This window comes from Poeciliopsis prolifica, unplaced genomic scaffold, assembly GCF_027474105.1.
Source record: "Poeciliopsis prolifica strain line A6 unplaced genomic scaffold, Auburn_PproV2 SCAFFOLD008, whole genome shotgun sequence".
Classification (NCBI taxonomy): domain Eukaryota; kingdom Metazoa; phylum Chordata; class Actinopteri; order Cyprinodontiformes; family Poeciliidae; genus Poeciliopsis; species Poeciliopsis prolifica.
Genome location: NW_026562383.1, coordinates 10,145,713 through 10,157,726, shown reverse-complemented (window position 1 = coordinate 10,157,726; position 12,014 = coordinate 10,145,713). Strand labels below are relative to the sequence as shown.

General features: G+C 40.6%; 1 protein-coding gene across 3 annotated transcripts; it reads left to right on the top strand.

Annotated features, from left to right (window-relative positions):
* The first annotated feature begins 27 nt into the window (after positions 1 to 27).
* fndc7a (fibronectin type III domain containing 7a) lies at positions 28 to 9,883 on the top strand. Of its 3 annotated transcripts, XM_055033454.1 has the most exons (15): positions 28 to 196; positions 1,555 to 1,810; positions 2,272 to 2,290; positions 2,410 to 2,667; positions 3,785 to 4,045; positions 4,474 to 4,731; positions 5,306 to 5,557; positions 5,686 to 5,940; positions 6,035 to 6,292; positions 6,564 to 6,821; positions 6,958 to 7,212; positions 7,338 to 7,601; positions 7,923 to 7,952; positions 8,323 to 8,359; positions 9,119 to 9,883. In XM_055033454.1, exons 2-14 carry the CDS (start codon positions 1,754 to 1,756, stop codon positions 8,352 to 8,354), a joined length of 2,457 nt encoding a protein of 818 aa, XP_054889429.1. In that variant the 5' UTR covers positions 28 to 196; positions 1,555 to 1,753; the 3' UTR covers positions 8,355 to 8,359; positions 9,119 to 9,883. The 3 variants fall into 3 exon arrangements, with proteins under 3 accessions (XP_054889429.1, XP_054889430.1, XP_054889431.1); XM_055033455.1 differs by lacking the exon at positions 1,555 to 1,810; XM_055033456.1 differs by lacking the exon at positions 28 to 196 and having other exon boundaries at positions 1,744 to 1,810; positions 1,917 to 2,290.
* Positions 9,884 to 12,014: the final 2,131 nt, after the last annotated feature.

Here is a 12,014-nt window from a genome sequence, read left to right as displayed (position 1 = left end):
CGCATTCAATGCTGGCAGAAGATGCAATTAAATCAGATTAAATCTGTCCCATTTTGCCGATATTATGTTTCAGGAAAAAACCGTCTGCCTTTACCTTGACTGCATATCAGCTACTATCCTCACATTTGATGCCTCTAATGCCCATCCCTGCTGGGCTCTGGATACACCTGACTCAGTGTCGTCTTTCTGAGTTTCAGTTGAGTAATTCATTGTTGGTCCTACTTTTTTTTTTCACAGCCGCAGCCTGCTGGTGCCAGGCTGCTTGCAGTCAACTACTGTACGTGTTGAGTTTCTGTTCTACAAAAAGACATCAGAAAAGAAACAAACAGCATTCCTAAGCTATCTGCTTAGCCTTTCCCAGGAGTAGGTGATGTTCTAGATGTTCATTAACCCACAGGCACTTCAAGAAATTAGTAAAAATAGTAACAAATTATTTTTCTTTGGATTTTTGTTTTTTTATTTAGGATAGAGAGGTCTAATTAGACATAAAGGCCCTTCAACATGAAAGAGCTAAGCAGGACTATTTGCAGGGTAGAACTTTGTAGCATATCTGCAGAACAAATGATCTGAGACAAAAAATTGTGTATAACAAATAGATAATGTGTCACTGATTAAACATTCTTAAAGATCAGTGAAGATGAAGGTCAGTTTGCCCAGGTCCCTCTTGAAAATGAGATCCAGATCTCAATGGGATTTACCTGGTTAAATAAAGGAAATAAATAAAAAAGTTCAAGACTCCTAAAAATGATACTTTGATAAGCCACAGTTACACAGCAGGAAAATTAAGTTATACAGTAAGAAAATTATCCAAAACATACCAACAATTCAACCTCTGATAACCTAAAAAAATAACAGATTTTAAACTAGTTTATAGACAGTACTTTTCCCAGTAGAATCAATTTTGACAAAGCAATTCGATTAGTTTTCTCCATGTAACCTTTTTTGCTCAGTGTGTTTTTCAGAGCCGGTCCTGTGGGACTCCCCCACCCAGTTCACTGAACACACATTCATTACAGATACTCATCCTCTTATGGGAATATTTCTGGACAAAGGCCCAGAGGAGTTACACTTCTGTAACATTTTTTTTTCCCTATTAAAAGTTTTCTGAGGCACGCTGTATATATAATCTCGATGTGTTTAAATGTCCATCTCCTTTTGAACTAAAATGTTTATTGGTAAAATAAAAATAAGATTGCAAAAAAACCAACAACCTAACGAAAAACCTTTTAATACTCAGGATCAAGAACCAAGTGAGAGAACCGGAGGTATCAAAATGTTGCTCAGAAGATCATTTTAGTTTCCCTCCAGTCACATAAGCAGCGCATATGGGTCATCCCTTGTCTAAGCTTATCTATTCTTTCAGTAGACCTAAATGTTTCTTTGGGGGAAACAAAAGATTCCCAGCTAACGTGCAGGATCCGGTTGCCAGACGTTTTTTCTAAAAAAAAAAAAAAAAAAAAAACAGGTCCAAAACTCTTGAATAACTTGTAATATATGCGTTGTTATCAATGTCCTCATCTAACGAAGGTGAACCCCCATCTCTATCTCCGATAGGTCACTTTAACACCCCCCCCAGGGGTGGAGTTACAGCCTTTGGGCTTTTTGGTATTTGCTGAAACAATAAAGTACCTGTCGTCTCATCTGCGAGGGAGGAAAAAAAATAACGTTGAATTTAAGCCTGAGTCACTGCCCTGAAGTCACTCTGAGAAACAGCATCACACATCTCTGCTTCGGGCAGGAAAACACGGACAGCATGGGAATGGTGCGCTTGCACAGGATCAAACTTTTTCTTTTATTGACCTTTACAGGGGTAAGTGCTGACTTTTATTGGTGCTATCATTGGACCTACAACAAAACCAGAACAAGGATTACACACCCCATTATCTTTGAAAAGCACTGTTTACATTTGTTTGTAGGATATTTAGATTATTAACTGTGAAGGAGATGGATTTTTGAAGTACATGAACACAGAACGTTTTGAATGTCCATGCTTTCAACAAGTGCATGCAGCAGGCCCATCCTTTGCTCAATAGGCAAATTCATTCCGACCTGAAAGAAATACCTGCACTGAGAAAGCCTGAGAAATCTGTGTTGAGTGAAGGTAATGTGCAGCCTGCTGCCTCTCATGCTCCCAGAATATGATCCAGGGCATAATTGGTTCCAGGATATAATGTGGAATACCAACAGCTTGCTGCTCCTGGAATTATGCCCTGCCATTAATCATCAAGGTCTTTGTTTCATTCATTAAACCGCCTATTTTGTCCTTTTCAGGTATGCACCGCTCAAAATGGTGAGTTATCTCCATATTCATTTGGCAGAAGAATGTACGTGCAGGATGTTTGTAAAATCTGCACATCAGTAACATAAGTAAATGTTTCCTTTCTCTCCATCTCCTTTTCCCCTTCCCAGACATCACTCTGTCGGTATTTACGGTGACATCAAAGAGCATGACGGTGCAATGGAGCGGCCATTCTGGTGCGAGCTCCTACAAGATCACAGCGACCCCCAAGAACTCTCCCGAGCAGCCGGTCTTCGCCCAATTCAGCGGCAACACGGTGATGGGCTCGGTGAACTCGCTGTCACCGAACACAGTGTACACCATGCAGCTGGAGGCCATGGACAATGCGCTCAATGTCCTCAGCAGTGCAGAGACGGTGGAGACAACAGGTCAGTGGATAAGAAACACGGTGAGACGGGAGACTGAGGAAGATTCAGGCTCAAAGTCTCAACTTTTACGAAATTCGTCACTTTTGTGTGCCGGCAACAGGCTTTGAAAATATTTAGTTGTGTTTTAAATGTCCAGTTTATGATCACATGTCTATTTCTCATATGGGAAAGTTAATTATTGCAAAAATGTTTCCCTTTATTCTTTGAGGAGATAATTAATTCCTAGGGGACGTCTGTAAAAACATCATGAATTTCTTTGTCAAAAGGTCTTGGAAATATTTCTGACATGAATCTTAAATTAAAACAAGAAGAAAGTTGACTCTTCTTGTTCCATCCATTGTTTCTTCCTTGTCGCAATGTTTTCTTTAATGGTGTCACATCTGTAAAGAAAATAAATTTGTGGATTGATTACATGGGTCAGATCCTCTGCCTGATACTCTGCCAGTGGTAAATAGTTTTTGGTAGAGACACTATCGTTGTCGAAAGCAGCATCTTCCTCAATGGAAAAACAAGACAGGTCAGACAGGAGGAAATATCAATACGGAGAGATGTCCAATTCACATTCTAAATTCAGGTGGTCGAATGTGTCCACTTTTGAAGACTACATTCTATCCTACAAGAGGTCAATGTTCGTCCCGACAGAGCAGAGTGTTTTAGAAATTATCTCCAGATTTTGGAGGAGAAGAAGATGGAATGGGCTGCCTCTGGCCTCTGGTCCTGACCTCAACTCTATCGAGCCCTTGTGGGGTCAGCTTAGCAAAACAACACAGCCAGACTGACAAGGAAATCAACTTTCAAACAACATAAAATTTAATGCCAGGAGCTCTGGTTCTTTTTTTTTGCTAAGTTCAGATCTTCTTGATGACAAGATATTCTTAAAAGTACAAGATTGAAATTTCATGAAAGAAATACTTACAGTTCATCATAGAGTTCCTTTTTTCACATTCTGTCAAGTGAATGGAGCAACCAACATAAAAATGTTGGAAATAAAAGTCTATGTGTATCTCTAAATAAACTTTGTTTTTTTCATTCATACTCTTAAAGGATTCATTGTTATACACGTGTGTTTGATGTGTTTCAGCATTTTTCAGTGTCGCTCTTGTCATTTAATCTTCAGCTCCCGACGTCCCGAGCATTGACCAGGCCTACTCCAAAAACAGCGACAGCATCACTGTTGAGTTTGCAGAAGTTTCTGGGGCAACCGGCTACATCCTGAGGGCAGAGTCAACGACGGGGGATTTCTTCTTTGAGACCCCAGCGGGAGAATCTCCGGGCACAGTGGTGGGCCTCCAGCCCTACACCGACTACATTCTGAGCGTCATGTCTGTCAACTCCGGAGGAAGGAGCCAGCCCTCATACCCCATTGAAGCCAGGACAGGTAGGATTAAATACCTCTATAGTCTCTCATGTGTAACATGTTATGAGTTTGTGCACGATGGTATAATCTGCGTACAGTATGATGCATGAAATGCAGCCCTTCTGTTGTTCCACTCAAACAATAACTTGTTCTATCATTTTCCTGGCAATAAGGGCTTGTTATTTCACTGCCTATTGTCCCTGATTTTATGCTTGTTGTGGTAACAGCAAGATGATGGAAACTTTATCCATTCTTTTGTACTGCACTATTTTCATTCCTTGTAAAAAGACACCATGGGAAATAGGCCGCATCCCTTTATGAATAGTAAATGAATGTGATATTATCACAAATGAAATTCTTTACACTTTACGCAAAAAGGCAAATAGAGATACAGTGTTTATTCCTTCTTTAATGTTCTGCTCCTTTTCCCCTCCTTTTCTGATTTGTAGTTGTCGTTGCCCCCAAGTTGAACACATCCTCCCCCAGCAATGGCTCCATCCTCGTGACCTGGCCCCCGGTGGACCACGCAATCCGCTACACACTGATTATGATCCGAGAAGGCTCCAGCACCCGCCTCATACTTAACACCACTGACACCACGGTGACATTTGACAACCTCGAGCCAGGAGTTTCCTACTGTATCAAGGGCATGGCGTGGGACGCTGAGGGACGGACCGGTGACGACCTCACCGTCTGCCAGATCACCCGTAAGCCACATTTTTTCCCACGTTTTCACAAGCTTCAACACATTTATTATAATTTTATGTGACAGACCAACTGAAAAAGGATTTACTCAGTAGCAGCCACTAGTATTCAGCCTCCTTTACTGTGACACTCCTGAATGAAATGGAGCACACTGCTCAGTGGTGTGTTTTAATGAGCATCAAAATATCAGAAAACAGCAAACGTGAGACATTATTCTGGAAAAGTTTCAATCATAAAGCAATAATCCATCCCTCTTTCAACCTGTTAACACTTTTAACATGACACCTATTAGTTGTGCACTCCACAAACCCAAAGCAATACACTTTGCAGTTTCCCACAATTCAGAGAAAGAAAATGAGTTAAACCTGACGGTGAGGTAGAGGTTCACCTTCCCACAGCACAGCGACACCAAACGTACAGCTAGAATTACTATGATATTCATGCGTCCCAAACAATTTAATTAGGTGGACTAAGTGTATGGCTCTTTGGATTGGAGAGGTTGCAGACCCATAACCTAATCTGTACAATCTGGATGTAAAAACTCTGACAACCTTCTATTTATTTGTTTTACTTCAGGTCCTCCGAGCCCAGATGTAACCCAAGTCCAGCTGACTCCGGGTCGATCTCTTGGAATCGCTGTTTACTGGATGACGGTGCAGGGGGCTACCAGCTACTTGGTCCTGGCCTCCAATGGCCAAAACTGTAACACTAGTGACAGTTACTGCTTCATCTCGCCTCAAGAGTGTGGTCAGAACCATTCTGTCACCGTCACAGCCTACAATGATGCTGGACCCAGTAGCCCCTCACAATCAGTTGGATACATCACATGTAAGTTCATCACACATGTACAAAAAAAAAGGGCTTCATTGAATTTTTGTTTAAAAGTCAAGAAGAAAGGCTTCCTATGACCAAGGCTTCTTGTTTAATGCTAAATTGTTGTTCTGTGCTGTTGACAGACCCATGTCCCCCAAAGAACATCTGGGTGGAGGAGCCCACTGCCGGGAACTGCTCGGTTGTGTGGGAGGAGGTGCCCCTGGTGGAGTACTATGTGGCTTTCATAAAGAGAGATGATGGGACAGAGAAGTCCTGCAACACCACGAAGACCACCTGCCAGTTCTTCTGCATGTGTGGCTACACGTACCTCACCAGCGTGTTCCCCTACAACCAGGCCGGCACCAGCCTCTTCGCAGATGTCCGCAACTACACAACCGGTGAGAATGTCGTTTACTTTTGCTATGCAGGCTCCACCTACGTGCACGTACATTAACCGTCGTTTCTCTGCATCTCTTATTTTCTCCTTCCCAGTTCCTTGTTGTCCACAGGATGTAACCGTGAAGCTGGTGTCCACAGAGACACTTGAGGTCATGTGGTCCCCAGTCAAAGGGGCCGAGTTGTACGAGACCACGGCAGCTCAGACCAACAATGTTCTGCACTGCAATGACACGTCGCCAGTGTGTGCTCTCTCAGACCTGACATGCAACTCCCTCTACTCCGTGACTGTGACCCCCTGCAGCGAGTTACGAGGGTGCAACCACACTTGCACACCACGCAGACATGAGACAGGTACAGATGGGTCACAATAAAAACTGTTAGATGCAGTCAAATGAAGAGAAGTACGTTACAGTGGATTGTGGAAAAAAATCCAAAAAATCTTCTTGACGTATATATATATAATTTCTTTTGGATGATCTTGCATACTTTGCACACACATAAAGGAGAAGCCAGTGAATTATTTAATATGGAGTCAGAAACATGAAATTGTTTAAATTCAAACTTACAGTAATCAAATGTCTTCTTCTAAAGCCTTTGTTTTCTCCTGCCCGCCTTGATGCAGCTCCATGTGCTCCAGAGATCCTCAGTATGACACAGACCACCAACTCCACATACACAGTCCTGATATCCACCCCAAACTCCCCCAATACAAACTACACCATCAGCGCTACTGGACGCTACGACAGATACACCTGCCAGTCGAGAAATAACTCCTGTGATCTCACACAGCTGCCCTGCGGCACGATCTACGAAGTCACAGCTGTGGCCTCCACAGCAGTCGGAAAAAGTCTGCCTGGATACAGCAAAACTCTGGAAACAGGTACAACAGTGTCTTTTGGCTACAAGATTTATGTTCTCTTAAAAGCGGTTAGGTCATCTACTTTCCTTCCAAATCCAGATCCAGAATGTGTGAAATATCCCAGCATAAATTCTTGATGTCTGTTTTTCTGCCTGAGGTCCTTGCTGCCCATCGACTGTAGACGTCACCCAGGTTACCCAGGCTATGACCAACCTGACCTGGTCGCCCGGAACCGGCGCCGGCTCCTACATAGCCACCCTGGTGTCCCCACGCGGGGAAGCCAAATGTCACACTCTGGACACTCACTGCCTGATGGGCTGCATCACCTGTGGCACCAACTACAGCGTCCAATTGGACGCCATCAGCAGCACGGGACACAAGTCCCAGTGCCACTATAGAGGATTCTCATCCAGTGAGAACGCATACACACATACACACACATTTTTGACATTTGCCCAGTGCAGAGACATGACAGACAGAATAACTAATAATCAATCAGTACAAACAATGACAAGACACTCGTTTCCTTTCTTTTAGGTGCGTGCTGTCCAACAGGCGTCAAGCTGTATCGCCGCACCAACAACTCGCTCAGGGTGTACTGGCGTTCTTCAAGCCCTCAGGCTTATAACCATACAGTAGAGCTTTATGGGACCGGGGCAAACTACACTTGCTTTGCTGCTGCAGGCAGCATGTACTGCGACATCCAGGAGGGAACCTGCGGGGACGTCTACACGGTAGTCGTAGCACCAGTGGGAAAGTCTGGGGTAAAAGTGTCCTTCTGCCTGCCCAGGACGTACTCAGGTGGGTCAGCTGCAGTCTCTGAAAAACGTACATACACTCATCATGGCATGAATGCTGTTTTAATCATAAAGAAGCATCATAAAGAGTGTCTTTAGTATCTGTGTTTAATTTTACATTCTATTTTGACCCTGTCTCAATTTGAGAAATCAAACTGAGACAGGGAAATGCAGAAGCAATAAGTCTTTAAACTGACCATTGAAGACCACAAAAGTAAAATGACTTTCATTCACATGATGTGTGTATGTAAACTCGGTGTGTTGAGCAGTTTTAATCATTCAAGATGCTGATTACAAATGTTTTTTTTTATTTCTGTCTTCTCAGTTCCCTGTCCAGGAAGTAATGCTGGAATGGGTGAGTATAATTTGTCAGAATGATGGATGTAGAATCAAGTCAAATATTTTCTTTCTTTCCAACCTTTCAGTGAAAATGTTTCTTTCACTGGGAAGTAAACATGATGCTAAACCGTTAGCTCTGCTAGAGTCCAGAATAAATATTGAAATCTGAAGTAAACCTAAATACGCATCTCTATAAAAGATCTCTTTTCATATATTTTCATTTCAGCATTCACCCCAAACTAAACAAAATGATTCCTCAATTGGAGCCTCACATACACTGCAGACATGAAGCATTTGTATATTAGATTGTAATGATATCCTGATGATAAACTGAGTTTTTTAAAAAACGAAGTCTATGCTGAACTGTCATTTCTGTGTTTCTCCAGTTATCTCGCGAAGAAGACGAAGTGTAAAGTAGCGGTGGTAAGTTTATTGCTCGACTCCATGGTGCTTAGCCATCACCTTCCTGACAAAACCACACAGATTACAGAAACTTGAGACGCAAAAAAATTAAATAAATAATGTCTGTATGCCGTTTTCACTGGGTCCTTGGGACACATGATATCCCATTGAAGTATCTCAAGAAGGCATAATAAACTTTCTTTGCAAGAACAAGAAAACAATAGCGAGGAGCAGAAAGAGAAGCAATCTGGGCCAGTTTTTACCTGAGGGACTTGTTTGATGACTGTTCTTGAAACATCTTAATAGTTATTGAAGGGGACATGTAGGAACAGAACATTGGTACTTTTTTGCATACTTAGTGATTGCTGATTGAGTTAGTTAAAACTTTGACAGTTAAAACTGGAAAATGATCCCAAAAACACATCCAAATGGGTTTAAAGAAGGATGGAACGCATTGGAAGTGATTTTCTAAAAAGCATTTTTTTTTAAGTATTGGGGGTCCAATTTGCTTGAGCCATTTGGTATAAACTTGACTCTGTGTGGTTTAGAATTTTTTTTTTTTAAGATTCAAACTTGTTCATTATTTATGCTTAGATTTTTCTTTTATAATTACTCCGTCCTGGAAAAAATTACATTGTTAATTAGTCAATAAAAGCCCCATATTAATTTAGGATTCTAGCCCATCGTGAATGTATGTGAGCCTCTGATGATGGATGGAAATAATTATCAACAAACCAACATTTTATCAAGTTGTCTGTTCTGTCTCTCTCTCTCCCACAGGGAGGATCGTCTACCGTCATTACAATAAGGACAAAAAGCTTTGTTTACACTAGTGGAGATTGAAAAGATTAATGAAGAATAGTACAGCTTGTTTAAAATCTCAGAGAAACTGTTTGTGAGACAAAAATCCATATAGAAATAATTCAATATAAGTACTATAATACCAAAGCCATACAACACAAAATATCTGGGAGCTTTGGGGGGGAAATCAACTGTGATATTGTTTTTTGAAAATCTTTTTTTTATTTTTATTTTTTATTTTGGTGATTTAGAAGAAATGGCCACCTATTTAACCTTCACACATTGAAGCTGTAATGTTTCACACACAAAAAATAATAGCTGAGACTTGTAATTCTGTGAAATAAAATTAAAAAATAAAAATCCCAAACTAGATAGAATAAGACTGCCCCAACTCATACAGAAGTATTAAGTGCTTCTTTTTATTATTATTCTAAGAATTTGATCCAATTCGTCATGTATGTAATGACAAAAACACAATAAAATGATAAGCTAGAACCTCTCCAAGTAGAAAGCCTCCACACGGTTGCATATCACGTTACTCCTGGTTGGTTGGCGGCCCTGAACGCGAAACTGGGACAGATGACATCAATCCCATCCGCTCGGAGTCATGCGTGCACAGTCATGTGGATGATACATCTGATCAAATTCCTGGAGACAGACTCAGTGTAAACTTTGCTTTCACTGAAGGTGTTTGTGCTTGTTTGACAGATGAAGACAATAAAGTCAATTTTTTGCATCCAAAAACCGAAGTCTGTGAATCTATTTGCTACATATTTTCAGGATTAGATTTTGAGCCCAAAAAAATTCAGCTCTCTGTCAATCTGCAAATTTTGGGAGCTGACGATGTAAATGGCTGTTACATCATCAGCTGTAACAGCTGTGGACAAACTCCACTTTTTTATTTCTTCATGCTTCGCATCATTGATTTCTCTGTACATCGTTTTCACACCTGTTCAATCAAATGAGGGAAAAACCTTTGAGTAATCAAACAAAGTATTGAAAAGTTATTTCTGGCCAGGACATTTTAATACTTGATTAGACTCACGTGGGAAAACTGGAAAGGTGACATTGGACCCATCCTCTGTGGTCAGCATGTCCTGACCAATCACATGTCATCATAATTCTTGGACCAAACATAAGACGTGATCTGTCCCAAACAAGCAACAAGAACACGAGATCTTTTATTACACCCATGGAAAGAGCATGATGCATTGGGTTTTTTTTAAATATACATTTTTCCTTTTTCAAAATACTCAACCAATGACAATGTGAAAAGTGCTGCCTGCAATTTTTCTCTTGCATATTTTTAACATGAAATCCAGAGTAACCTGCCTGTCTTCAGAATTTACATAAGTAGTTTATCTCACCTGTATGTAGTGAAACCTCAAGATAAATACAGTTGTTCTGTGAAGGCCTCAGAGGACAAACAGCGTCATGAAGACTAAGGAACACAGCAGATGTAGATCAGAGATGAAGATGGACATTTAATGTCTCTTAGGCCAAATATTGGTGAATTTCTTTTACTTTTATTTGATGTGCAAGCATCACATATTTTAAATTTTATTTGCATGCCGTATGAGCGTCTAAAGTCACGTGAAATGTTCACACATATTTGGTTCGGGAGGCGCCATAGTTGTCGAGATGTTGGCTTGGTATAACCAGCCTTTGTTCTTCACTTCCCTTCAAACACAGAGGTTCTGGACCCGTTGCTACTGAGAAATGATTAATTCCTGGAGGCAAGGACTTTGTTGAGGTTTAAAACCTTAGCAATTGCTAATGTTTGTCCATGATGAGAGCAACATGCCAGTTCAGTGCTGTAATGCTCACTGCTGTATAAAACCGTCTTCCACTTCCAAGAGAAAACGAGGCAGCTGTCGACGTTAAATGAATTTTTTAAAGCATGACCAACATGGACTGAATGTCTGTGTTCAATTCCTCCCATTGCTAAAACTACAGACTGAACAGTGTAGAACATCAAGGTAATCAGCTTCTTCTGTTTGATGACTGGCCTTGTTCATTTTTACCAGAAGAAATCCAAATGAATGGAAGAAAGCCCGACTGTCTCTGAAGTCAGATATGAGCTAATTTATGCATTTTTGTATTCTGACTCAAGTCTTTTCAGGACCGCAGAAAAAACTTTTTGTTTGTTTGTTTGTTTTTTCATATTCTGCCATTATGTTCTTTTAACAGAATTATTTTCGTCATCATGACACGGCATTTAACAATCTCAAATAGAAATCTAATCTTTTTGACCTAGAAAGTCATTTCTTGCATTTTATTGAAAATCTATGACTCCTACCGAAACATAAAATTTGACTTTTGGATTTCTAGTATGCTCATCTAAACGTTTTTTCTCTGTGTAAACGTGTATATCTGTGAGCTCGTACTGCTGGGTTTCCAGTAAGAGATACTTGTGACCAAGTATCTCTTATGTTTGGTAAATTGTCTGAATTTACCGAACATATTGAATAATGTTTGGTTTCAAATTTGAGGCAGACAAAAGCCACCCTGGATTTATTACAGCTAGAAAATTTGGATCCCTAAAAACATGCAGCTATCAGCTGATGGGCAGAGGCGTGGGCCTATTGTCAGCTCAACTCTGAGACGCGCAGCAAACTATCACATTTATTTATATGACAGCTAAAAACAAATAGAGTGAAAGTAAAAATGAGAGTCTGATGTGAAGATGAAAACCCTGAAGCCATGTGTTTGCTGGTTTTTATTACATTTTTTTTTTTTTCATTTTAGGTCACCATAAAAATTGTCTTTGTGACGACATCTTTGAATTATTTTTGAGTCGTTGCTGCCTACTTGTTGCAAATGCTATTCTGCTGTTTTATATAATAGCTTTAGGTTTTGTAATGATTGTCATGAG

Coding starts and splice junctions, on each gene's coding strand:
- fndc7a (XM_055033454.1), top strand. CDS start 1,754: ATGGGAATGGTGCGCTTGCACAGGATCAAACTTTTTCTTTTATTGACC. Junction 4,046..4,473: donor CCCCATTGAAGCCAGGACAG/GTAGGATTAAAT, acceptor TCTGATTTGTAG/TTGTCGTTGCCCCCAAGTTG. Junction 4,732..5,305: donor CACCGTCTGCCAGATCACCC/GTAAGCCACATT, acceptor GTTTTACTTCAG/GTCCTCCGAGCCCAGATGTA.